This window comes from Pogonomyrmex barbatus, unplaced genomic scaffold, assembly GCF_055798465.1.
Source record: "Pogonomyrmex barbatus isolate J1 unplaced genomic scaffold, ASM5579846v1 scaffold14, whole genome shotgun sequence".
Taxonomy (NCBI): domain Eukaryota; kingdom Metazoa; phylum Arthropoda; class Insecta; order Hymenoptera; family Formicidae; genus Pogonomyrmex; species Pogonomyrmex barbatus.
In genome coordinates, this window is record NW_028297110.1 from 130,491 (window position 1) to 156,343 (window position 25,853).

General features: G+C 28.9%; 4 protein-coding genes across 11 annotated transcripts in view; 3 read left to right on the plus strand and 1 right to left on the minus strand.

Annotated features, from left to right (window-relative positions):
• Positions 1-129: 129 nt before the first annotated feature.
• On the plus strand, positions 130-5,276 carry Pen (karyopherin subunit alpha). Of its 3 annotated transcripts, none has more exons than XM_089072814.1 (8): positions 130-436; positions 1,291-1,376; positions 1,529-1,845; positions 1,938-2,193; positions 3,138-3,276; positions 3,359-3,717; positions 3,841-4,173; positions 4,390-5,276. In XM_089072814.1, exons 2-8 carry the CDS (start codon positions 1,311-1,313, stop codon positions 4,489-4,491), a joined length of 1,572 nt encoding a protein of 523 aa, XP_088928940.1. In that variant the 5' UTR covers positions 130-436; positions 1,291-1,310; the 3' UTR covers positions 4,492-5,276. The 3 variants fall into 3 exon arrangements, with proteins under 3 accessions (XP_088928940.1, XP_088928941.1, XP_088928942.1); XM_089072815.1 differs by lacking the exon at positions 130-436 and adding an exon at positions 611-811; XM_089072816.1 differs by lacking the exon at positions 130-436 and adding an exon at positions 834-1,152.
• Positions 5,277-5,810: 534 nt separating this feature from the next.
• On the minus strand, positions 5,811-16,101 carry Ocrl (Oculocerebrorenal syndrome of Lowe). 3 transcript variants are annotated; one of them, XM_089072810.1, is made up of 19 exons: positions 15,936-16,101; positions 15,719-15,828; positions 15,382-15,562; positions 13,623-13,757; positions 13,284-13,396; positions 12,999-13,141; positions 12,712-12,885; positions 11,837-11,999; positions 11,389-11,567; positions 9,984-10,205; positions 9,746-9,881; positions 9,451-9,630; positions 9,247-9,343; positions 8,543-8,680; positions 8,331-8,428; positions 8,054-8,231; positions 7,169-7,296; positions 6,976-7,087; positions 5,811-6,833 (listed from the first exon to the last, which is right to left on the minus strand). In XM_089072810.1, exons 2-19 carry the CDS (start codon positions 15,782-15,784, stop codon positions 6,673-6,675), a joined length of 2,604 nt encoding a protein of 867 aa, XP_088928936.1. In that variant the 5' UTR covers positions 15,785-15,828; positions 15,936-16,101; the 3' UTR covers positions 5,811-6,672. The 3 variants fall into 3 exon arrangements, with proteins under 3 accessions (XP_088928936.1, XP_088928937.1, XP_088928935.1); XM_089072811.1 differs by having other exon boundaries at positions 15,388-15,562; positions 15,719-15,831; XM_089072809.1 differs by having other exon boundaries at positions 15,719-15,831.
• A 928-nt stretch (positions 16,102-17,029) lies between these two features.
• On the plus strand, positions 17,030-21,682 carry dlt (codanin-1 like protein dlt). Of its 3 annotated transcripts, XM_089072812.1 has the most exons (11): positions 17,030-17,291; positions 17,359-17,925; positions 18,028-18,338; positions 18,414-18,690; positions 18,808-18,968; positions 19,046-19,633; positions 19,720-19,953; positions 20,021-20,383; positions 20,573-20,738; positions 20,817-21,085; positions 21,306-21,682. In XM_089072812.1, the coding sequence occupies exons 3-11, from the start codon at positions 18,051-18,053 to the stop codon at positions 21,453-21,455; spliced, it is 2,496 nt and encodes an 831-aa protein (XP_088928938.1). In that variant the 5' UTR covers positions 17,030-17,291; positions 17,359-17,925; positions 18,028-18,050; the 3' UTR covers positions 21,456-21,682. The 3 variants fall into 3 exon arrangements, with proteins under 3 accessions (XP_088928938.1, XP_011633523.2, XP_088928939.1); XM_011635221.3 differs by having other exon boundaries at positions 17,030-17,925; XM_089072813.1 differs by having other exon boundaries at positions 17,034-17,925; positions 18,028-18,332.
• A 2,546-nt stretch (positions 21,683-24,228) lies between these two features.
• LOC105424793 (adhesion G protein-coupled receptor E3) overlaps positions 24,229-25,853 on the plus strand; it is a 69,227-nt gene continuing 67,602 nt past the window's right edge. Inside the window, exons 1-2 of one of the 2 annotated variants that reach the window (XM_089073128.1) lie at positions 24,229-24,599; positions 25,135-25,471. The gene's annotated coding sequence lies outside the window, so the exon portion shown is untranslated. The remainder of the gene's footprint in view (positions 24,600-25,134; positions 25,472-25,853) is intronic. The other variant, XM_011635223.2, reaches the window with a different exon arrangement.

Below are 25,853 nucleotides of genomic sequence, written 5' to 3' on the forward strand. Positions count from 1 at the left end.
TTTAAGAACAAATATGATTGGTTAATTCCAACCAAATAATTGACTGATTAAATTAACCAGAGTGAAAGTAGCTTTTAATAAGTGGTCCATTAGAAAATTTCTAAGTGTCGGTCGATATGAGTGGACGTGTCCAATTGTAAAAGTGGTCAAATGGGATGGCCCTCCAGAAAGCAGCTTTGTAACTGTGTAAAAATCTTTGAAATTATTGGTTTTTATTTTTAATTCTTCACGGATCTAAATGTATACACCAGTCATATTAAAGAATCTTATAACAGTTGCGAAGTTTTTTTTTGCTGAACGGTATGATTGTGCTTCTCCGAGTGTTTATTTCAAAATATCTCTGACAATCTTGAGCAACAGGTTATTCTTTAAGAAAGTGAAACAAACAAGAGATAGAAACAAGAGATAAAAGAGAGAGACTTTTTAAGTTGATCAGGTAATTCTTATATAATTTATAATTAGTAACGATATGCTTGAAATTAATTATGCATATAAATATACAAATTAAATTTTAATTATTTGTATAATTAAAGTATAAAGTAATTATAAATATATACAATATTTAAAGTATAAAGAGTATTTATTTAAATGTAGCCGTTGTGGAAGATAAATTTGAAAGTGATAACATATGTAACAATCAAGTTATAGTATTCAAAGTTTTACTGAAGGTTTAATTTTAGGGTTTTCCTGTTATATTTCGGAAAAATATTTAAACATTTTTTAATATGAAAATAAAGGTTGAAAACACAAATTGTTACCTGTTGTTCTTACAGAGTAATTGATAAAGTCGTTAAATGCAATAGTTTCGAAGGTTAGAAAATCTGTCATACAACATTGATGCTTGCAACATTCAGAATCATTTCATCTTTGTTGTATACTAAATAAGAACAGAACTATTGTGTGCTATATATAAATCTTGTTTTACATTGTAAATAGGAGATGGTGTGATAAATATGAAAGTTTAAAATCTATATAAAATCGAACGATAATAGACTTATTTTGCACTGTAACCAGGGAATGATATAGATGAAATTCTCATTTTTAAATCTTTGTTTTTATATGAAAAGATTGAATACATTTTTATCAAAATATGAGAAGAAAACTCTGAACTAAATGTTTATAAAAGTTTTTACGAATATGAATTTCGACGAGGTTAACTACAATGTGTTTTACAATGTGTTTAGTTGACCGTTAGAATATTTTTAATTTTTTTGAATTTCTTAAAATTTAAACAAGAAATCCATAATAGATTAAAATAATTTAAAATATACACATAATTATCTTATTTAGGTATAATTTATCTTGCGACAATGCTTTCTCGAGATGATCATAGTCATGGACGCATGGCAATTTTTAAATTCCACAATAAACATCAAGTAAGTATGAATAAAATTATTTTTATTTCAATTTTATATTATTTAAAATATAAGTTATATAATTATTTATAAGTTATATAATTATTTTGAATTTTTTTAAAATAATTAGTTTGAATGTAGATTTTGTATAAAATATAAAAAAATTTTTTTAGGAAGCACGAATAAGGAGAAATGCATTATCAATACAGCTACGTAAAGCTAAGAAAAATGATCAATTGTCAAAAAGACGTAATCTTGACATAGAGGAAGAATTACAAAATTTATCAAATGAATCTGCTCTTTCATCCACTGTTATACCTTCTGTAAATGAAATTGTAAATCATATAAACTCATCAGATGAAACATTGCAACTATCAGCGATACAAACTTGTAGGAAATTATTAAGTCGAGAAAGAAACCCTCCCATAAATGATATGCTAGAAGGTGGCATAGTACCATGCTGTATTAAACTTTTGGATAGCGATCACAAGTAAAATTGAAAAAATAATTGACCAGTTTAAATAAATTTGTTTTTACGTTTTACATGTGAAAGGATCAAGATAATTTTTTTTTTTTAATTAGCATTTCCTTGCAATTTGAAGTGGCATGGGTATTAACTAACATAGCTTCGGGTACATCTGAACAAACGCAAAACGTTATAAAACATGGAGCTGTACCAAAGCTAGTAAAGCTACTTAAATCTGCTTCATCCATTGTAGCAGAACAAGCAGTATGGGCTTTAGGAAATATAGCTGGAGATGGACCATATGCACGTGATCTTGTTCTTAGACATGATACTCTACCTATCTTGTTGGATTTAATTAAACCTGATACTTCAGTAAGTAATATTGTATTTGATTATAATATATACATACATACAAAAATACATATATACATATGTGTATATATGCATACATGCATATATAATATTTTTAACAATTTATATACTTTGTTTTTATTTTGACTAAGTTTATTTTCATTCATGTTCTATTCAGTAGTATTCGGGAACAATTTTATTTTTTTATGTAAAGTGTAACATACAAATATTTGCAAGTTGAGCAATAATTAGTATGTTTACTGTGATATAAGTATTTTAAAAAAATGATAGTATTTGTCAATGGTTAATTTTAGCATGACTTTTATTATATATTTTTATTTTCAGAAAAAGAGAAAAAATTATATTTGTAATTAATATTAATTTGAGATATTTAATAGACAATAATATATCCTAATAGCTTTATTTATTTAAATAAATTTATAAATGAAAGTAAAAAAAGCAAAATCTAAATTCCTATATTGTATAATAACAAATACTTTTCATTTAGTGATATAAGTTGACACAAATATTATTTTGTCCTTGTTACTTTATTGAATGCCAAGAAAGTAACGATATGTCAACTTATATCACTAAATGGAAAGCATCCAACATATCAATTACAAGTTTTTTATTATTACACTTACAGAATGTATTAATATAATAATTCATAAAAATATATAGGAAAATATAAAATGATTTATATATATGCTGAAACATTATGTAAATTCTAAATATTATAAATATCTTGATAGATGAAAATTTCAAATAATATTTGTTTGAAAGAAGTTTATCAATTAAAATATTTTCTTAAAATATTTTCAATAAATTATTTTTTGTTTGGCAAATCCTTTTAAAGATGAACGAAACAAACTTAGTCTTTATATTAAATAAAATATTAAAACTGTTTTTTAATATTAGTAGATCTTAATATGTTCTAATATTGTTTGTAATAATGAAATATACAGGTAACATTTATACGTAACATTGTATGGACTTTGTCTAATTTATGTCGAAATAAGAATCCACCTCCATCTTTTGAATTAATTAAACCTGCTCTACCAGTATTTAATCGTTTACTTAGTTATACAGATAAAGATGTACTTGGTAAGACATTTCGTTTATTTATATAGTATAATTCCATAAGGCATTCTAAATCCGAGATATATTGCTGCTTATAATATTTTAGCTGATACATGTTGGGCACTTTCTTATCTTACTGATGGATCCAATGATAAAATACAAGCAGTGTTAGAGACTGGCATTATACCTAAACTCGTAGAAATGCTCACATTACAAGAAGCAGCTATCCTTACTCCAGTATTGCGTACAGTTGGAAATATAGTAACAGGTGATGATGCTCAAACAGATGCTGTAATTTTTGCGGGAGGATTGCCATATCTTGGTGCCTTATTGCGATATCATCGTGCTAACATTGTGAAGGAAGCTGCCTGGGCAATCAGTAATATTATGGCTGGTAATGCAGAACAAATCCAGAGTGTAATAAATGCTGGCCTGTTACCACCATTAATAGAAGTACTCAAGTTCGTAAGTATATTTACATATATAAAAAATCAGCCAAAAACATTTTAAACTTTTTGATAAAGGATTTTGTAGAAATTATATATATATATATTTTATATAATTATATTTTATATATATATTTTATAGGGAGATTTCAAAGTACAAAAAGAAGCTGCATGGGCTATAACTAACTTGACAACAGGAGGAACAATTCAACACTTAACTCAATTAATAGGGGCAGGTGTATTGCCACCATTTTGTAATTTATTGGAAGCAAAGGATTGGAATATTATTATTGTTGTCTTAGATGGGCTAACTAATATTTTGCATGCTGCAGAAAAAGTAGGACAAACGGAAAGAGTTGCCATTATGATCGAAGAAGTAGGAGGGTTAGATAAATTAGAAGCTCTTCAACATCATCCAAATGAGCAAGTTTATCAAAAATCCATGGCTATAATCGATGCATTTTTCTCTCAAAAGGTTTATATATTTCTATTTTTTTATAAATCAAAAATAACTTATATTGAAAAATATTTTGCTCTTAGATAATTTTACATATTATCCTGATAAGTAAATCCCATAATTTTATAAATATAAGAAATACAATCTTATTTTTATAGTAAATTAAATGGTATTAACCATATTTTAAAAATATTTATGATTTCTTTCTGACAAAGAAAAAAAATTATTTTTTAGGATATTGAAGAAGAAATTGTTAGTTCCAAAATTAAAGAGAATGCTGATGGACAGATTGAATTTAATATGGAGGATTCACCAATGAATAAGTTTAATTTTTGAACACATTTCTATTTGGTCTATCTAGATTAAAATAATGTAGGTTAGAGAATTTATCAATACATAAGAAATTTGATTATTAATTTATTATAGTTCATAATGATAATTGCCATAATAAAAATTAATGATACTTAATCAAATTTCAATATTTGAACAAAAAAATTGTAAAAAGATAAAAAAGAGAATTTTCAGCGACAATTAACAAACTATGCGTGTATACGATTTTGAATTTGAACATTAATATTTTTTTTTTATATTTTTCATATTTTAAGATTGAAATTGATTAAACAAAATTTAATTTTGATAATTCAATCTCGTATTCTAAATATTTTTAGACATATATGAAATTGTTATTACATTAAGACTTTTACTAGCTCATTGTGTTTAATATATTTTACAAAAATTTGTATTATGCATTTTCTCATTTTTGACATTACAATTCAAGTTAGTTACAATAAACCCTCAAGCCTTAATTCTAGAAAAAACATTTAAAGCTATTTTTTTTTATTTTTATAATTTCATGTTTTATATTTTCACGTTTTACATAAGATTACTGTATCAAATTTCAATTTTCTTTTAATGTGTCTTTATCATTCGATTCGTTTCTTTACAGATTAATTTATAAACTATTAAAGAAATATTTAAGAAATAAATATCGTGATAATTTGTATAAAATTCATAATTAAGATTAACAATCAATGTATTTTATTAAATGTTATCTGTAAATTTCTTGTATTATATATAACTTTATAGTTTAATTTTTTAATAAAATGGGATAAATATTTTCATAGATTTTGTAATATTATTGAATCATAACGTGCCAAAAAACAGATATAATTTTAACATTATTGCTATAAAAAGGAATGTGATAAATTATATAACATGTTTGTTATATGAAACATACATCAACTATTATTTCCTACTTATTGAATATTATATAAATATTATAGATTACTGCAAATGAAATAATTATCTATATGCGCGTGTGCGTGTGTGTGTGTATGTGTGCGCGCGCGCGCGCATATGTATTTCTTTTATATATATATAGATAGCGAATAGCCATATAAAATGTAAATAGTCCTCAGATAGTAAAAGATTGGAGACATAAACAATTAACAGATGGGGAACCGTTATGGTTATGCAGATTAAGATCCGATTCCACAATTTACTTCAACCGGAGTGTAATTCATAAAATTTGATTCAAAGAAAAGTTGCGTTCCATAGTTACAGTTTCAATTAATGTTGATTTCTTTTTTTAATTAGAATTTTAATTTAATTTTTTTTCTTATACAGGAAATTATAAATAATTGTACTATATGGTATTTCAAATTTATTTGAAGTATATTTTATTTTTATATTATTGATCTATTTTACTTGATCAATTTTCTACAATTTATAAATAATTATTCATAAGAAATTAAATTGGATACGTGATAAAAAATCAATCGATTAATAAGTCAATTAATAAATATATAATCGATCTATTATGTTTATAGCACATATTTTTTGTATGAAAAAAATAAGATATAATATTTATTATATTGTTCATAATTTTTTTAAATAAAATAATAGATATTTAAATAATTTTTAATGATTTTGTTATTTTACCATGAATCAATATTTTTTATAATGATTTTTTTTATGATAATTCTTCATTCAAAAAATAGAAAATGTCGAAAAAAATGTAGCAATTATACATATATTTTTAAAGTTATATTATACGATATTTTTCAAAATTTATTTATTTGTTAAATTGCATACTAGGAAAATCAGCGTAGAAAAATTATATTAAACATTTTCTAATAATCGCTAGCACAAAGAACAAAGTTCATTAGAACAAAGTTCGCTTTGCATACAAAAGTTCAAAAAATTTAAGAAAGTGACTAGTTTTGTTCTTATGTGTGAAGAAAAGTATTTTTTTAAACTATATCTACATATTTAATACATGTATATAAAATTTTTGTATTATTTGTAATATATGTAAATATCGATTTATATCAACACATCAAAAAAATGTTGCTTTAATTATGAGAGATAAAAAAATACTTGTCCTATCTTTAATATTATAAAAATCATAGATAATTGCCGACTAATTTAGTCAAATATTTTTTTTTGTTTCAAATATATCAATAAGATGTTCATAAGTAATATTATTAATATTTCGTTAAATGTTCAATCTGCATATTATCGACCCAATATAAAATCACTTTGATCGTTGACCAAGAAATGATAAACAAATGCAGCCTTTTTCTTATCAAAAGTAATTTGAGTTGCACGATTCCTTTGATGACGATCGTCCCTGCTTCTCGGCGGATCTCTTAAAAATATTGACCCAAACAACGTCGCTGCAAACATACAATTTGTTTTTAAACTATTTTCTTGTAAATGTTCATATAGGATGCAGAAAGAGATTAAATATAATATATTAAGTAAAACTAAATAATAGATAAAACTAAATAAAAATAGAGGTAATATGAATAATTTTACCAAGCGTTTTAGCATCGAGTTCATTATCCTGTGTATGACTTAATAACTCTTGCAAAAATGAGCTGATATAAAGGAAAACTGTTCTTCTAGTCTCAGGTAGTTGCATTACAATCTGTGAACGAAAAATATATGTGATCTGATTTTGATCGTGTAGAATAATATTATACATAAAACGTTAGTTAATTTGGTTTACTTGTTTGCATTGTAAATAATTAGTTGCTGCAGATAGACAAACACTATGTAAGTTATATGGTATCAATGGTTCAGCAGTAGATTCTAAGAGTAGTAATAATGCTTCCGCTACTGAATGTACACCGCCAGCTATACATATTCAGAAAAATAATTATTAAGGAATGATAATGCAATAAAAATATGAACATACATATATACATATACATGCGAGCATATAGTACATATAACATACATAGTACAGAGAGGTTAATTTATTATTATCTCTTTTCATGCATTTATCTCCTATTTGTTATTCGAAAAAATGTTGATGTTTTCGATACAGCTTCTTATAATAATAAATATTTATTCGTTTAAATATGATTATAAACTATTTGATTATATCTCTAGTAATATATAAAGTAATATATAAAGTAGATCATATGACTTTATGAATTGTTCTTGGAATGATCAAAACTTGCTATGGTCGAAAATTAGTATTATTGGTACAGTAAAAAAATGATGTGTCTAAATGTATATGTATAATTAGTTCAAGAGAAGGAAATACTTCATAAACCGTTGATTTTTTGTAACTTTAGATTTATATACTTAGAATAATTAGAAAAATCACATTATATAAAAAGGATTTCTTTCATTAAAAAAAAATAATTTTTATAAAAAAAATGTTGATAATAGTACTATTATGTGTGTCCTAAGTATATAACACACACACACACACACACACACACACACACACACACACACACACACACACACACACACACACACACACACACACACACACACACACACACACACACACACACACACATGCGTGCGTTTTATGCGTGCGTGCGTGCATATATATATATATATATATATATAAAATATTAAAATAGCAAAAGGATACGCATTGGATCTTGACTTAATTCATCTAACCAATCTCGAATAGCTACTATCTCACTATGAAGACCTGGTGTTTCAAAAAGCCCTGGAGTTTTAAGGCCATGTCGATATAATCTATCTACTAAATGCCACACTTCTTTTGGTACCGGATATGGTTCTTGTGAAAGATTTTTATTATTCTCCTATAATTTCAAAGAAAAAATTAAGATGTATAAATTAAGTCACAAAGCAATAGTTTCAATTTAAATAATAGCATTACATATGAAATTTTAGATTTTTACCAAATCAATTAATCGTCCAATAGGAATTTCTCTAATTGGAACTGAAATATGAACTAATGCTTCCATAGAAGAGCCAAAACAGCTTCTTTCATAAGTACCTGAAAAGCAATTAACTCATATAATCGTCGTGTTAAACTAGCAAGGCTTGTATCAATCGTGAAAAATAATTATAATTCTATTATATCTTGTGTACATTTTGTAATATAATATACCTGTTATAGTAATGAAAATATCTTTGCCTCCCTCGAGATGTAAAACTAAAATATCATATAACTTATCTTCACCGGAATTCAATTTACATGCAGTTTTTTTATCTACATATACCTCCAGTTTAATGTCACATTTTTCACCTAAACACAACAAAAAAAAAAGATTTATGTTACATATATGTACATATTATGTATATACATACATATGCATTTTTAACAGAATTAAAGCATCATTTAAAACACGCTTCAAAATATTTGTTTAAACATCATTTTGCGACCATTTTTTGCAAAGATACATGACTTCGAATTTGATACTTTTAGCGTTTTAAATGATAATTTGATGTTGTTGAGAAGTATACAATTAAAAATATATTAATGTAATGACATATATTTAGATATACAATGGATATACTATAGCCATCATAATATCTTATATCATAAGTCATCTACGATGAACGTAACACTTGTCATAATAATTGCTGTAAGTTGATTTAATACACTGTTAATTTTCAATTCTTATGATTACATTTGATCACATTTCACAGCTAAATACACACACATACACGCGCGCGCGCGTGTATGTGTGTGTATTTAGCTGTGAAATGTGATCAAATGTAATCATAAGAATTGAAAATTAACAGTGTATTATATATATATATATATATATATATTTTTTTATATATACATTTTATATATACATATATTACCTGGTTTAATAAAACCTGTATAAGGTTCTATATGTAGCCAATCCTTGCAATAGTTTGTATCATCTAATTTTTTTATAAATTCAAATTGGACTGGTACCTAGTTCATAAAATATTAAGAATAAGAGTAAAGATTTTGTTTGTGCCTTCCATCTTGTTTACACACATACATGTATCATACATGCAAATATCAATTAATTGATTTACCTGGCCTGTATTAGCGATAATAAGTTCTTTACTACTAGGTTCAAGAAATTTTAAAACATCAAAAATAATATCAGTGGTATCAACCATTACTTGAGGTAAGAATTCATTCTCTAATTTATCTAATTTTTTCATTACTTCCTCATGGATTTTACGATACTTAGCCATGTCTATAATTCGTATCTATTATGGAAAATTAAAATATAAAATTGTATAATGAAATTAAATTTCCTTCAAACTAAGTATGTAATTATTAAAAAAAAAAAGAAATTATTTAGTATTGATATACGTAACTCACCTGAGATTCAAAACTGGCACTAACTGGCTTATGATCAGATATTTTTAACTGTGGATAACTTTTATAATTAATTGATTTAATCATATCTCCTTTCCATAATATTCGATCACACCAAGCAGGAGCTCTACATTTCTCACTATTTATCATTAGATAGAAATATAAAAAAAAATCATTTAAGAGCATTCAATCAAATCTTGCTTAATGAATGTAAGTTACGTTTCGAAAATTTTTAATATACCTTGAATCCCAGTTGTCGGTACCTGGATCATATTTGTACGTGGGTTTAAAATCAATTTCGGCTTCTCGAAATCCTTGAAATACACGACCTGCTTTGCGTTGTTGTCCAAGTTGGTCTAATGCTAAGATAGGCCCATAATTGCCTTCTGAAATATGTTGCTTAGCTGTTGCAGCATCCATATCCGTTATGCGATAATTTAAATCTCCCAACCAATAGATCTGGCTATAAATATATATATATATATATATTCTTACATACATATATGTCATATATATTCTTATATACATATGCATATATATGCCAATATGCATACTCGCGTCACACACGTGCACATACACATACATACACAGTATTCGATTTAACTTGCTACATCACTACTTCAGAAAACACTGGATTTAGAAACGAAAGATAATACAAATCTCTTCAACGGGATTGCTTTGAGATGATTTTTATCGTAATGGAATTATATTCATTTAAAAAAAAATTTTAAGAGAACGTAACAAAATTTGAGTAACAAAATTTTTTTAATGGAAATCTCCGACAAAAAGTATAAAAGCATCCTAAACTAGCATTTTAGATTTCGTCCCTTTATTTTTAAATTCGTGATTTTATCAATAACAGATTTATTTATGGAAAATTAATAAATTCTATTAATAAATAATCGATACTGAAAACAAATTTTTTTCGAAATTACTTTTTCAATTAGCAGTGTCTATAACTAAAACAATTTTTAACCGATTAGTTTCAAATTTCAAGAATAACTTCACAAAATAAATAGTTTCAATTAAAGATTTTTAATTCTTAAATTTCTGAGAAAAAGATGTCAAAGTTTAAAGATGTCAAAATCTTGAGAAATTTTGATTTTTTTTTTCAAATCGTTATTATTTTGTAACCAAATTACTAAAAAAAATTCCTACGCTTGACTGAAACTAATTCTATTTTCAAAATTTTCAAAAATTGTTCATTCCCGATTACAACTTCAAATTTTTAGGCCGCTGATGGACCATGTTTTTAAAGGGGTTTGCTGTGCAATAATATCACATATATTTATATTTTTACGTATAAAAATTCTTAAAGTTTCTTCAAAATTTACCCAATCAACATACTAATATTTTTTCTAAGACTTATAGTTATTTAAAAAAAATTCCCAAAAAAAGATTTTTTGGGCCTGTACTCGCTTAAGATAATGTTAAACATAAAATATCACATTTTAAATATGATTTTTTTCATGATTAAAATCTTAAGATCTTAAGATCAACATATTCTATATATTTGAATTTGTTTTCTATGAATTACATTACTATGTTAATGAAAATATGCTATCCCATTTAAAAAAAAATGTTAATGATGTTGAAATAATCGAGTTACAAGAAAATCTTATATATATAATATCATAAAAACTTACTCGTGGTCTTTGAAACTTTTAGGTGGTACATATTTTGTAAAAGATAATCTCGCACAAATATCAGCATAATCTTGATTCCGCCGTTCAAATTCTTCACAATGTGCAGCTAAATGGGCATTAACAAAGCAGATAGATGTATTATGAATACAACAACTTACTGCAACACCACCTTTATTACCCTATAAGAATTACTAATTAAATATTAGGATATCAAAAATCAGTATCGGAAATGTATATTAAATGTATTAGAATGTATATTATATTATGAATATATGCTGTATACTGTACGCACCCGCACCCGCACCCGCACCTGCACGCACGCATGCACGCACGCATGCACGCACGCACGTATATAGTATATTATTATACATACTATGTTATATATTAATGTATCATATATTAAAGATGAGTACATGATTAAAAAATATTCTGAATATTGATAACTCACCAATTTTCCCATAATGCCTGTCCCTACTGTATCAGTAGACACATTTTCAATGAATGGTATATGTGTTTCAAGTGCATATATCAGCAGCATTATGCCTACTAATCTAACTAGAGCTACTTGAGTATATATACCTCCAGGATGAAGTGAATTGACTATAACTTGTCTATAACAAAACTTTCACATTATACAAGATGATTCCGGATAATTACAACAATTTTAAAAGGATCTTTAGATCTCGTTAAATTGAATTATTTTTGTTAAATAATTAAATAATAACTCAGCGATGCTTCCTAAGACGCCAAACATCATTTAACCTTGTTGAATGCTGTTTGATAACTATAAATTAAAGCAAAAAAATTGTTTTTTTATTTTATTTTAGTACAACAAATGTTCGAAATGGCGACTTGCAATCTCATTATAAGCATTGTATTTTTGGTGCATTGACTGAGGCATTCTCTGGAAAATTTAAAGAATATTGTGAATTACATTATATGTTCAAAATCTTGTTTATAAACTTGAGCATCGATTATGATACTACTTGATATACTCTAAAAGAAAAAATTAAGATATGTAAAATTCGGCAGCTGATCAAACAACAAGGGTCGATTTGTTTCTATCAACTTGTGGCTAAAAATGTTAGCAAGATGTTGACGTTTATAAACAGTGACACCGCACGACCTTGTATTGAAGAAATGTGCAACAATTAACAATGTTCAACGAAGCCTTAAAAATGCATCGCGAGACACAAGTTACTGAACAAAAATTGTTGAATTTAACAAGCTCTAACACTCCTTTAAATTTGTCCGGAATCATTCTGTACAATTGCTATTATATGTTGACATATTACATTTTGAAATTTAATATAAATTACGTACCTCCATTCTTCTTCTCTAGGAGTTTCGTGAAATAAGAATGCTTCTTTGCTTAAATCTAATTCTTGGAATCCAATAGCGTATATATCTGGCGGCATTTCATCGGTGCTTAACCACGAATCTAATTTAATGCCATTTGGAGGTTGTCCGTTTACGTTCCATGTACAAATAAGTATACTGTAATTATTAATAATAATCATGTAAAACATATATAAAAACATACGTTCAAATTAATTAAAAAAAAATAAAATAACGTATGGTATACAACCATAATAATGTGGAGTACAAACCGAAATGTTTTACTGTATGTATAATCATCTTCTTTACAAGCCATTTGATATCGGACTACTGATTCTCTTGCAGCTACTGGGGATCTACCCGAGGCAATGCTTTGTCTTGGTACTGTTAATTCGTGATTCTCAAGATTGAACAACTAAAAAAATAATAATATAAATTTTTATTAAAAGATATTTTATCAACTTTATTTCATATTTCCATATAATATAATTATAATTTCATTATTATTATTATATATTAACTTATTATTTTTTAATTATTATTATATAATAACTTACAGAGTCGACAGCATCATGCGTATCTTTACCACCAGTAGCTAAATTTCTCGTACTCCGTGTTAATTTTTCAATCCACAAAAATTCCGCTGCAGGACTTTTAACTGTCTGATATACTAAAATCACATTTTACAGATAGATGAACTTGTGCATGATAATTATCCTATCAGATATAAAAATATACATACACGCAAAACACAATTTTTATATATATATATATATATATATATATATAGTGTTTTGCGCATGTGTACACACACGCGCGCGCGCGCGCGCGCGCGCGCGCACACACACACACACACACACACACACACACACACACACACACACACACACACATACCTTCTATTGCTCGAAATATCTCTGATACTAAGGAACTGGTTGCCTCTCCAAGCTTCATTTCAAATATTAGACGAAGTTTCCTTGATGTAATATTCATGTATATATCAAAACCATCTTGTGCTTCTCCATTAGTATCTTTAGTTAAAAAAAGAAGAAAATGAGAAACAAAATTTGATTGAAAAACATTTGGATCAATTAAAGATACGTACTTAAATGATAAAAGTTAGACAAATTAAAAAATATAAGCAATATTAGACATTATTATAGAAACAACTAGATCTAATGATCTGGTGATTTCTGATAGCTGAACCATAGTACCATTATTTCAAGAATTATTTTATACTTTTACATGAGCTATTGGACAGATATCTTTCTAGTATTTTTTACAAATTTTAGAATATGAAAATATTATGTTTTCAAGGGAAAACATTATAAAATAAAGCTAGACGCAAGAAATTTTTTACATGTTATTTCTCGCTTCTTGACGTCACACAATCCATGTCGCATCGCGAGAGCTTTAAATTGTTAATGTCTATTAATTTTGATAATTTACAGAGTATCTGATAATAGTATCATCTCTTGTAAGCAAGTAAAATGGATTATATTGAATAGAAGTCTTATATTATTTTCATTTTTGCAATAATTAAAAAGTTATTAATTTATATACATCTCCACGAATGAATGAATTTTCATACAAAAGGACAGTCCAGCAATACATATGCTCATGTTTGCTAGACCGCGGCAATATAATGGAGATGATGTGCACTATAAATAAATATGCTATCATTTATAGATCATATTCAATATTTATATTCTTGCTAGCAAGCCTAATAACCATTACTTAACACGGCTGTTCTTTTGTACAAATGCTTGTTCATTTGCAGCTCTGTATAAATTAATAATTCTTTAATTATTGTAAAAATTATAAAATCATACAGAACTTTTTGATTCAATATAATCAGCTTTATTTGCTTTATGTAAGAAGTACAATGGTTAATACTGGACATCCTGTATATATTTATATACATACTTATTATTGAACTATCAAATCATTCTTAAAAACAAGCCATCTCACAAACTCATTAGAGATGCTATATTTTTAGTTTGATAAAAATGCACTAGATTTATGCTGAATTAAAAAACTCATTCATAATTATAAAATTATAAATTATTTAAAAAAAAAGGTAAAAAACATGGAGTGCTCAGTATATAGAACAAATCTTTAGATAAAAAAATGTTATTTTAAAATAGAGACAAATATCCAAAAATATAGAAGAAAAACATTTCAAACAAATCCACTTGTTGTTGTTATCTACTAATTACAGATCCACAAAATATAAAATATTTTTTAAATTATTTTTGATAATCTTAATACTTTTATGCATAAAATAAATCAATTGGCATGAAGAAGATATACAATTGCTTTAAAAAAATTATGCAATTAGCAATATGCATATATATTTTTTGAAAAAACAACTATATGTTTTTTCTAGCATGTCCACATATATAGTATAATTAAAAAAGATATATATCTTTTTTAATTATACTATATGTGTGTGTGTGTGTATGTGTGTTTGTGTATTACACACACACACACACACACACACACACACACACACACACACACACACATACATATATATATGTATATATATATTTTTTAATTATACTATATATGTACACATGCTAGAGAAAATGTATAGTTGTTTTTTACAACATCTAAATATTTATAACACCTATAAAAAACTTCAAAGGATACCTATACCACATTTGAAATCCTGATCAATAGGTAGTATTCCTTCCAAAATAAGATCACTATATACTTGTGGCGGCGTTTTTGAAGTTAGAAAAATTGCTAAAGCATGAGTTGTTCCTTTGTAAATAAGAGCTACATATCTCGAAGATTGTATCCAACCTTGTATTAATGATGCTTCTGTAGCCTATAATTATACAGTTAAGGTACTGGGAAAATATATAGCATTGTACTAATATCAAGATATGAGATAATAAAATAACTTATAATTGAATAAAATATTTAAAATCTTTTATCCTAATGATAATGATAATACATATCTATTATGTTCAGAAAAGGATACAGTTACAACAGTCTCGCCTGAGACAAATTTTGATTGCACTATTGCCAGTGCTTCAGACGCTGACATCTCTCTTATTCACCATATACAAATAATCAATCAAAACTTATAACCTTCTGAAATATTTAACAATGAGTGTTTATCTGCTATAATTATATCATAATATTTAAAGTAATAAAAAAAAAAACTAATAAACAAAGCAACTTTTGTAATAACTCACTTTTGGAATTTTTAATGATTGATAGACCACAAGAGAGATAGACCACAAGAGGAAACAAGAACTATACAAAATACATAAACCATGTAAACTCCATAAACTGCACCAGAGAGAAACTTAAGCGATTTTTCTCGTGAAACCATCGAACCCCCGTCGCCCCTTCATGAACAATTTACTAGCGCCACGAGTTCCACTTTATGAAATTAAATAGTCAATTCCATTTCCCGATACTGCCGATAAAATCGCATTCTAGTGCATGTCTATGCTACTTCCACAATTCGTGGATCAAGAGTATGCTTATATAATTACATGTCTAATTACGTGTAATTTTTTTATCGTAGAATAAAGTATTGAAGATTAACATTAGTATACTCATTTATCAACATGTTCATATTCATATATACATACATATACATACATATATAATGAAAATAATTGTAGTATGTTTACTTATTTTTATAAAATCACTTACGTAATTTGATTTTTTGATATAACTATATTCTATATGATTATTCTTATAACTTATTGTTATTTAATATTTAAATCATCTGTAATTAATTATAGAATTAAAAAGATAAATAGCGCGCGTTTCCCAAATATGACAGCTTCAGCGCTTCAGAATATGACTGTAGACGACACAAGATACTATTAAAGGGACAAAGGGAGGATAACGTTCATTTATTACTGTTATTATTACTGTTATTATGACGGATTTAATTTTAAATTAATAGTTCGAGTAAAAGGAATTGTTAATTTAAAATTAAATCCGTCATAATAGCAGTAATAAATAAACGTTATCCTCTCTTTGTTATCCTCAATACAGTCAAAACAATCGATAATATCAATCCGTTTCTTCAATTATCCCCGGGCCCTCTTAGCGGTCCCGCTAACTCCCGTAAGATTGTCGGTCTTTAATAGTATCTCGTCGGTATTGTAGTTCTTTGTCAGTATATTCGAAAATAAATCTTATCTATTGCTAGTAAAAAAGTAAAGTTTCTAATTTGAAAGATTATTATTGGTATTTATTTTGAGTTTTTATCTATTAATAAATAACAGAGTTAAATACAAATTTGTCAAGAAAGAAAATTCTAATCCTCTTCGAAAGCAACTACTATCAAGAACATAAAAAACTTAAGATTGATATATACATATTGTTGACAAAATTATGAGCGTTATTAATAATAATTAATAATTTACCAACATTTCAGTTTTATGTAGATAAAGATACATTCCCGTCTGATTGTGAGTTCGGTGTTTCGGAATTTCTCCAAGATTTTCTTAAAAATTTAAATATATTGCTTATTTAACACAAAATTATGAAGTTAGAATATATGAAGTTATAAAGCTTACTTTTTTGTTGTGGGTAAACTTATTATTCCATCGATATTTTCCTAATAAAAAGATTTTAAAGTTTGTATTTTTGTAGCTGAACTAGTGTGTATACTCCAAATAAAATAAATATATATTTAAAGCTTGGTGAAAGAGAGAAAATAAGTTTTATTGCAGTTCAGTAGTATGATAAAGAACAGGTCTCCAAATTTTTGACAAGTATTATAAAAGTATTAAATAAAAGTATTAAAGTATAAAAGAAACTAATTAAAATAAAACATGCCTTAAATGATTAAGGCATTTATTTAAATGTCATGTATTACCGTGAAATCTTGAAAAGAAGTTAGAATCCATCTGTTTTGTAACCTAACCTAACTTAATCAACACGGTTGCAAAGTATGTTGTTAGAATATAGTGATATGTACCCATATGTGTGTTTGAAAATATAATCTTCACACTGAAAGATATGCAGTACGTAATTGAAAATGGTATAATAATGCATTCTATGTGTGTATACATTCATCTTAATTAAAACTTCACTCCTTGATGATACTCTATAGTATTCTGATATGTTTCGAAATTTTAACCTCTAATTGTACATAATAAAAATATTTTAGCAATGCTAAAATGTTTGAGTAAAGGAGACAAGGTATTTGACCAACGAGTAAGTTGTTATAAATTAATGTTGTTAGTAAAAAGTACTTTTTACAATTGCATAGCGACTTTTTTTTACTCATGGAATTTAAGTGTGTATTATTTTTTACAGTCTGCTAGAAATTGATTTGCACTATGGGGGAAGTAAATGTATCTTTTCAAATTGACACTGATAATCGCGAAAATTTTTCGTCTGCCATTGCATTCCATACTTTCAAGAAGCAGAGAGATGCTTTTTATGATATATTAAGAATTTGGGAGGAGAATCACTTGGTGCCAGGATGGGTGTTTCAAATTGCACTAGGTGGAAAGATAAGAAATATGTTAACGATGCACAATGACTGTACCAATTATTATCATATTGCTAGGTTGTTCAAGTCACAGTTACTGATATCGTGTATACAGAATGGACGTCAAGTAACCGTAAAACTATTATTAATGTTTTCTGTTTGCTGTATTAGTATAAATGATAAAATAATCATCTATTATCAATTGTAGGATGATATTGTGGATGATGAAAGCTTGAATTTTCTAAAAGCTCTAAAACATGTTAATCCTGAAAAATTGACGCAGCTCAGTAAGAGATTTGTGACTCCCTTGCCATCGCAAAGTCAGAATATTGGTCCTTCGTTTCCTGGCATACAGGAATTTTTTAAAGATTTTATATTACATGCATTTAATCCAATATTTTATACCCATTTGGAGAATTGTTTTGTGCATGAGATAATAGAACTGAATGATACCCAATTTGCCAATAGTGAAATAGAAGAGTCAGGTACATTTTTCATTATTTTAACTATGTGTATATTTTATTTAAGATTTTTATAAAGATCTCTCTCTCTCTCTCTCTCTCTCTCTCTCTCTCTCTCTCTCTCTCTCTTTTTGTATACAGAAACGATGGTTGACGATCAAACGCAGCAGACTTTTCTTACTTGTTTAACCAGTTTGAGACTTCTTGCAAAAGTATTAGGACTTTTAGTGTCATTACCGTATAGATCTGAATCCAATACTACAAAGGAGATTATAATGACACAAATGGAGATAAGAAGCAAGGTATGTAACATAAAAAAGTTATGATTTAAAAGTTATCTTTAAATTTTCAATATTTTTTTAATCATTTTATTATTCAGATATTACCATCACTAAATTTACAAGCGTGTCTTCAAAGTGCTGTAGTTGAAGGCAAACTCTCCCTGACGATACCTTGGATAGTAAAATATTTAGCAATGATGGATATTGTGTCACTTCGATTACCATATTATAAACAGATTTTAGAACTATTGTATTACATTTATCACGCCATCAATCAGACCGATCTTTCCGCTCCCGATTGCCTTATTTCTCAACAAGCGGCTGTACTACTCAAATCGAGTCTATGCTGGTTATTTGAACTACCAAACTTTCCCAAGGATTTCTATATCGCCTGGCAAAAGACTTGCAAAGTTAAAGAACTAAAAAATCTCAAACAAATGGAAAAGTTTTCCGAAAAGAAAAAGAATTCGCATTCTACCGACTGCGCGATTCTCAAAAATAATCTTGATAAATTAGATATAATCACCGACCGAACGATGCGCATGTGCTGTCCACGAATGGAATCAACTCTCCCGGTGTTTCACGGAAATGGAACAAATTTGAATATCAATTCTAACAAACATATTACGCCCGTTACCAGCCAATTGCGTAAATTAGGAGGCGCCACTCGCGCAAAACACTTAGAGGTTTTTTGATTATTGTATTACATTTTTTGTATATATTTATATTTTTACCATGCTGCTATATATTTCATAAATTTCTGTTTTGGCAGTTGCAACTGGAAGAAGCTTTTTTCCATGGTCAACCGGCTTCTACTCGAAAAACTGTCGATTTCGTTTCGGAAAGAGTCGCGTCAACTTGCGTCAAACATATATGCAACACTCTATTAGCCTCATCGCGAGAAGCGAATTTAAATTCTTTCAGGAAAATCCTGAAACATAAACATATTAAGAAGAACTCCGATGAGCAGGGAGAATTGTCAAAAAATTACTTCAACGAATTTAAGGTAATATTTCTGTGTGATTAAGGAAAAATTTTATGTTTTAGTGTATAAATTATATTTTAATGTTTAGGCTTCGCTCTTAAGCGACATAAATATATTGGCCAACGACGCGTCGAGAGATTTAAAAGATCAATGTGAAAAAACGATTCTGACAATTTGCGAAACGCGAGTCGTGACATCGATAGAATCCCTATTAGCAGAAGACTCTTTAACGCCTGTCAAAGAAATGTGTACCAAGATTGCGATTAGAATGGCAATGGAACGAATAAATCAGTGGATTCAATCGCACATTGCCGGTGATTCTTTGTTTATAAAAGACATGGAACTTGAGATTAATAGATTTTTTCGAAACAACAGTCCTGTGCATTCAAAGCAAGAAAAGCTTCATAATGCCAATGCTCCTAGTCCTACCGTCGTTATGGACGAACTTCGCGTAAGAATATTTGAGTTTGATTTAAGTTTGATTTATAAAATATTGTATAATTATAGGATATATAAGATATATATTTTTTTTTAATTTTTTTCATCTTTTTTTATTTCTAAAATTAATAACTTGAAATTATTATTCTTATGCAATACTCTGTATTATATATTTTTACTATTTATTTTTTACTATTTATAGGGATTAATATGGCATATGTTAGATAACAATGGCACAAATTTAACTATATCGATTGTATTGGACATTTTAGACAAATTATATCAAGCATTCAATCAAAGGAATGATTTATTACCAGGACCACAGAAAGTTTTGTATTATCTCAGTACAGATTTTGCATTATTTTTAGGTATGTTTAATAATACATAAATCTTTGAAATCGTTGAAAATGATGAAATTGTACAACTGCGAGATTTCGTATTTTTAGTTACGTACAGGACAGATCTCTTTACACGAGAGATTCAAGACGAATTGATTAAAATATGGTCATCGGATAGTCTAAGAAATGACGAAGGTGATTCGCCTATGCATAGACTTCTGTGTTCTAGAAATATTATATTGCTGATGCAACAGGAAAATAACGAAATGTGGCCGATTTTTGGCAAATTTTTGAAGAGATTATTAGAAACGAAGATACTCGACGGAGACAGTCTAAGTAATCAGTGCGTAGCTTTATTCAGACAGGACTGGCCTGTGGTAAGTTTAATTACCGAATAATTTTCCAAATATAATATTAAGAAAGAAATTAATTTAAATGTAACTATAAATATAATCGTATGTATGTAAAAGTAATTGTAAAAGTGGAAAATATTTTCGGAAAGTATTTTAAGAATCCATATACTCTAATTGTTAATTTATATTTGTTGATTTACGTTCCTGATACTCTAATTGTTAATGTTGACATTCTCGTTTACAGTCTTTGTTAAAACTTTTATCAAAGTGCCTATCTGAGGCCATTGACGGTTACAAAGCAAATGACGAAGCGACAGAGAAAGTCAAGTATCTCCTCGGCTGGATAGCGGAAACATATCATGAGATCGAATTTTGTGATGATTATGATCTGTAGATTATCACATAGTTAATGATGCTGTCATAATTGGAAAGCATAATTTTGTTGAAATGATTTTCTGTAAATGTTTTTTCTTGTGTATATATGTATATTATGGTACATGCGACAAAGATGCTGTACAATCTATCGGGTGTGTATATCATCGAGTATTTTATGAATTGAAAAATAAATTTTAACTTTTTATATATGTACGATTATCAAATATATGACTGTATGTTTTAAAATTGATGTTTATACCGGCGACGTTCCTTTACGTTGTTTTTCAGTCGGCACGCGTCGAGGTAGCTCGTTGAGGTCAGAGGGGCACGACCTTGTCGAAACCTCGGGGCCATTCCTTGCTACGCGTCGAGTTTGTAGCCCTCTTTTGTCTCTCGCAAATTGGGTTATCCACTTCATTCCATCCCCACGACTCCAAATACTCGACTATTACCCTATGTTTCATACAGGGAAATCTGATTAGCGTACCTTCAGGCTTGGCAGATAGTTGTGTAATGAGATATGACATTACCGAAGTCACACGTTACTGTCAAATATTTACACGAGTCAACTATTTATCGAAAAGTAATTATGCTTCAAACTTTTTATAACCATTTTTGCATTTTTATATCGTGTTGTTTCAAATTGACGGACCATTAATAAGTTGTTAATATTAATTTCAAGCGGGACAATTAGGGTTTTGTCGCTAACCAACATGTTCGCTAACAAGGATAATGAATCTCGTTGAATGGATTTCTACTGACGATCCGGTCTACTAACTTGTTAATAAACAAGAGTTGGTTCACTGCTCTAGTCGAGAGCCGCGTTTCACCTCAATTAACACCCTTTCGACTTTAACACACATTCGTGTTTTAAAAAAAAATCATGTTCCGAATCATGTTGCATCATAGCTCGGTATGTCTGTGCCTCTGCGATTCTTCGCCTCGAGGATGCTTTTCCATTTCGCCGAGGTAATATAACGCGGACGGTTATCGCTGTCAAGCGCACGCCGCGACAGCTAGAGTATCAGAATTGTAAATCTCGTGAGGTTGAAGTAATTTGTTAAAGTCGTTTATTGCATAATTAAGATTAGCAAACGACTGCACGTTTGTTATTAATATTATTTTATATATAATATCGATCTTTCATTAATAAATTAAGTTTTGTGGAAATTACTCATCATGTCCCGATTTCAGAAATAAGGATTTGCTTTTAATGTTAATATTATTACAATAACTGTCTAATTTCTATATGTGTGATAATAATTCAAATATATTCAAATATATTCAATCATCCGATTGAGTTTTTAAAGGTTCCATCTTTTTGTACGTTGCTGTTACGACCAGGCATGTTGTCCTGACGCGAACGAGAATGGTCCTTTTGTCCTTCCGAAATTGGGTCATGCACCTCCGTTCCGTTACCATAACTCTCAATGGTCCACCTTCTCGTTCGATGGTGGTATCTAATCTTGGCTCGTTGCTCGCAAACGAATGACCGCAAATTTTCCGTCCTCGTGAGCGGACAGACAGATATTTCTTCCCATAATTTATATAAGAATGATTTATTAATGGGAGAATTAGAGTCATATTTAACATATAAAAAGAAACATAAGCAAACAAGTTGTTATTATTTTATTTTTTTTATTACTTATTTTCATGTTATAACTATTATTTATTATTATTTATTTATTATTTATTGTTGAAAAATAATATTTCAAATAAAATAAATTATTTCTATCTTTTATCTATTATTTTATCTATTTTACTTTCTAATTATTGAAATAATCTTTTTGATTACTAAATTGTTAAAGATTAACCTGAAGTTAGGCGAAACTTTGGTTTAAAATTTTATTTAAATTAATTAAAATTTTTTAGAACTACGCTAGTCAATAATTTTCGTTTGCAACATATTACTGGTGACTTGTCCAGTCTTGTATGCACGAAATACTGTTATTGCCACATTGCGCCACGTGGTGCAGATTTTCGTGTCATAAATCCAGCTTGCGCGATATAATTTTACGTGATTTTTCGAGCACGGAAACGCGACCCGTTTCGAACATTCACTCGTTTTCCTTTTTTTGTCACTTTCGCCGTGTATGTATACTGTATGTACGAGATTCGTTATAAATCGGAAATAACGAAAATATTTAACTTGATTGCAAAAGCAAACAGTGCTATATCGTTAAAAAAGAATTTTTTACACCAATAAATATTTATGTATGCATATATCTCATTTAAGTATTTAAATGGACGTATTTATTAGAGTTATTCAAATGTAGAGTTATTCAGGAGAAATAATTCAAATTGACTTTTCACATATCTTTTCTTAATAATATATAACTAAAAGTATAATTAAAAGACATTACATCTTTGAATTTTATATTATGAATATGATATTAAATTTATATAATGTAAACTTTAAATTTCAACTCGATTACAATGAAAAAGTTTGCCGTAAGTTTGATGTAAGCATGGCATCAAATTCGAAAGAACAACGCTCAAATGTGCTAAAACATAAAATTTCCACAATTTTGAATTAAGAAATATATTCTTAGAAATATAGAAATATACCTTTAATGTTAAAGGTACCAAGCAGTCATTTTTAATCATTTCTATTTTCATTTCTATTTTCTGAGCAATTGTCGAAAAGAGAGAAAAATCCCGCGTATGATCGTACATATGTGATCAGGCGGAACGTCTTGGCTCTCCTAGAGGCAAGGAGACAAACTTTATGCCGTATGGCACGCGTACATGCGCGGCGCGGTGCCGCGCAGTTCCGCGCGCGCGTTCGCGCGGAGTGAGTGTAAACGGGTATTTCGCAGCTCGCGACTCGCAGTCGTGATCCGCGGTCCGTCGTGTTTGGGTCCGCGTTCGTGTTCCACCGCGTATTATACGGATCCCGCTCGCGATCTGTCGAATAAAAATCTATCGAGTACCAATCTGATCTCGCGGTTGGAATACGCGCGAGAATCAATCTGTCGTTCGATTTTTATTTCACGATCGTGTCACATTGTTGTCAGGTTAACTACCGATTGTCGCTGCTCCTCGATCGCTGCGAGACATTTTGTATATGAAAGATATGTTCGGTTAATGAACGGGAAAGAAAAATCGGGAATTTGGAGGAGAATCTTGACGAAGTTGCTGGAGGGCAATAACGGAAGACACGGTAAAAATTTCATTTATATCTCATCTATTGATGTAAGGATGAAATCGACTGTACTTGAACTTTCTTGTAGTCGCGTTTAGCAATAAAAATTATATATTAAATTAGATTGAATAAATAACTAACGTTGAATCCGCCATTATCGATGACTATTCAAACGATGATATTCAAACGAGAAATGCGAGAGTTTCGAGAGTACAACGAGGTCCATCGAATATTTCAATAGATTTTATCGGTATCGCAACCGCCATATTTATTTTCAATACGGATTGATCAAATATGGCGGTTGCGATACCGATAAAATCTAAATCTGAATAAAATACTACCGATCCGAAAGTATCTCGATATATTCCAATTTAATCGCAGCGGAAATAAAACATTCCCGATCACGTTTGCGATCGATTTAAATTTCAAGTTCTCGGTCAAACTCGGTCGACGCCATATTCGATAAAGAGAGAGATTCATCATCAAAGAGCGTCGTTTGAAGCGTCGTGTAAAATTCTCTCTTTCCAACGTCGTGTAAAATTCTCTCTTGTAGACGCGTCACGTGATCGTTGTTCGCGGCACTCTTCAGGCGGAAGGCCGATGGCGAGAGGAACGCCATGAATTCAAACATCCGACATAGCGTCCTCGATCGTATCGCAGTCGCGAAGTGATAACGATCAGGGCGAGCATCCAGTGCAACGTGCCGGCCGGTGTCGGTCTCGCGTTGGGGCACGCGAAGCGGCCGTTTCGCGTCATCACGTGGCGCGTCATCGCGCCGTCTTTGTCACGTGGATCGTCATCGGCGCCGCGAAACATGAGTGACAGAGTCGTTCGTTGATCCGCCGATCCTGCCATTTTGTCGGCGCGTCCGTCGAGTCGAGTTGCGCGAGGTAAGTTTGAATCTCTCCAGACGAGATTCAAGATTTTATATTTCCCTAAGTGTGGTCTTAAACGCCTTACTTTGAATGCCGATTGGACGTGGACGATTGGCACCGCGTTGAAACGCGCGAAAAAAATATAACAATTAGTCGAAATGAAGACAGAAACAAAACAGTTATGAAGATTTAAACGGTATCAGAAAGAGCGAGAAAAATAAAATAAATATATTCACGAGAAATTGTACTTACATCCATTGTGTTTCATGTCGAAGGTAAAATTTTTACTTGACCGTAGCTTTGCAATTAATCGACATTCAACATGTATTTGAAGTATAGAAGCTACAAATCGATATATTTTTATATTTGTATATTTCCCAAAGTGATGTCTTGCCGA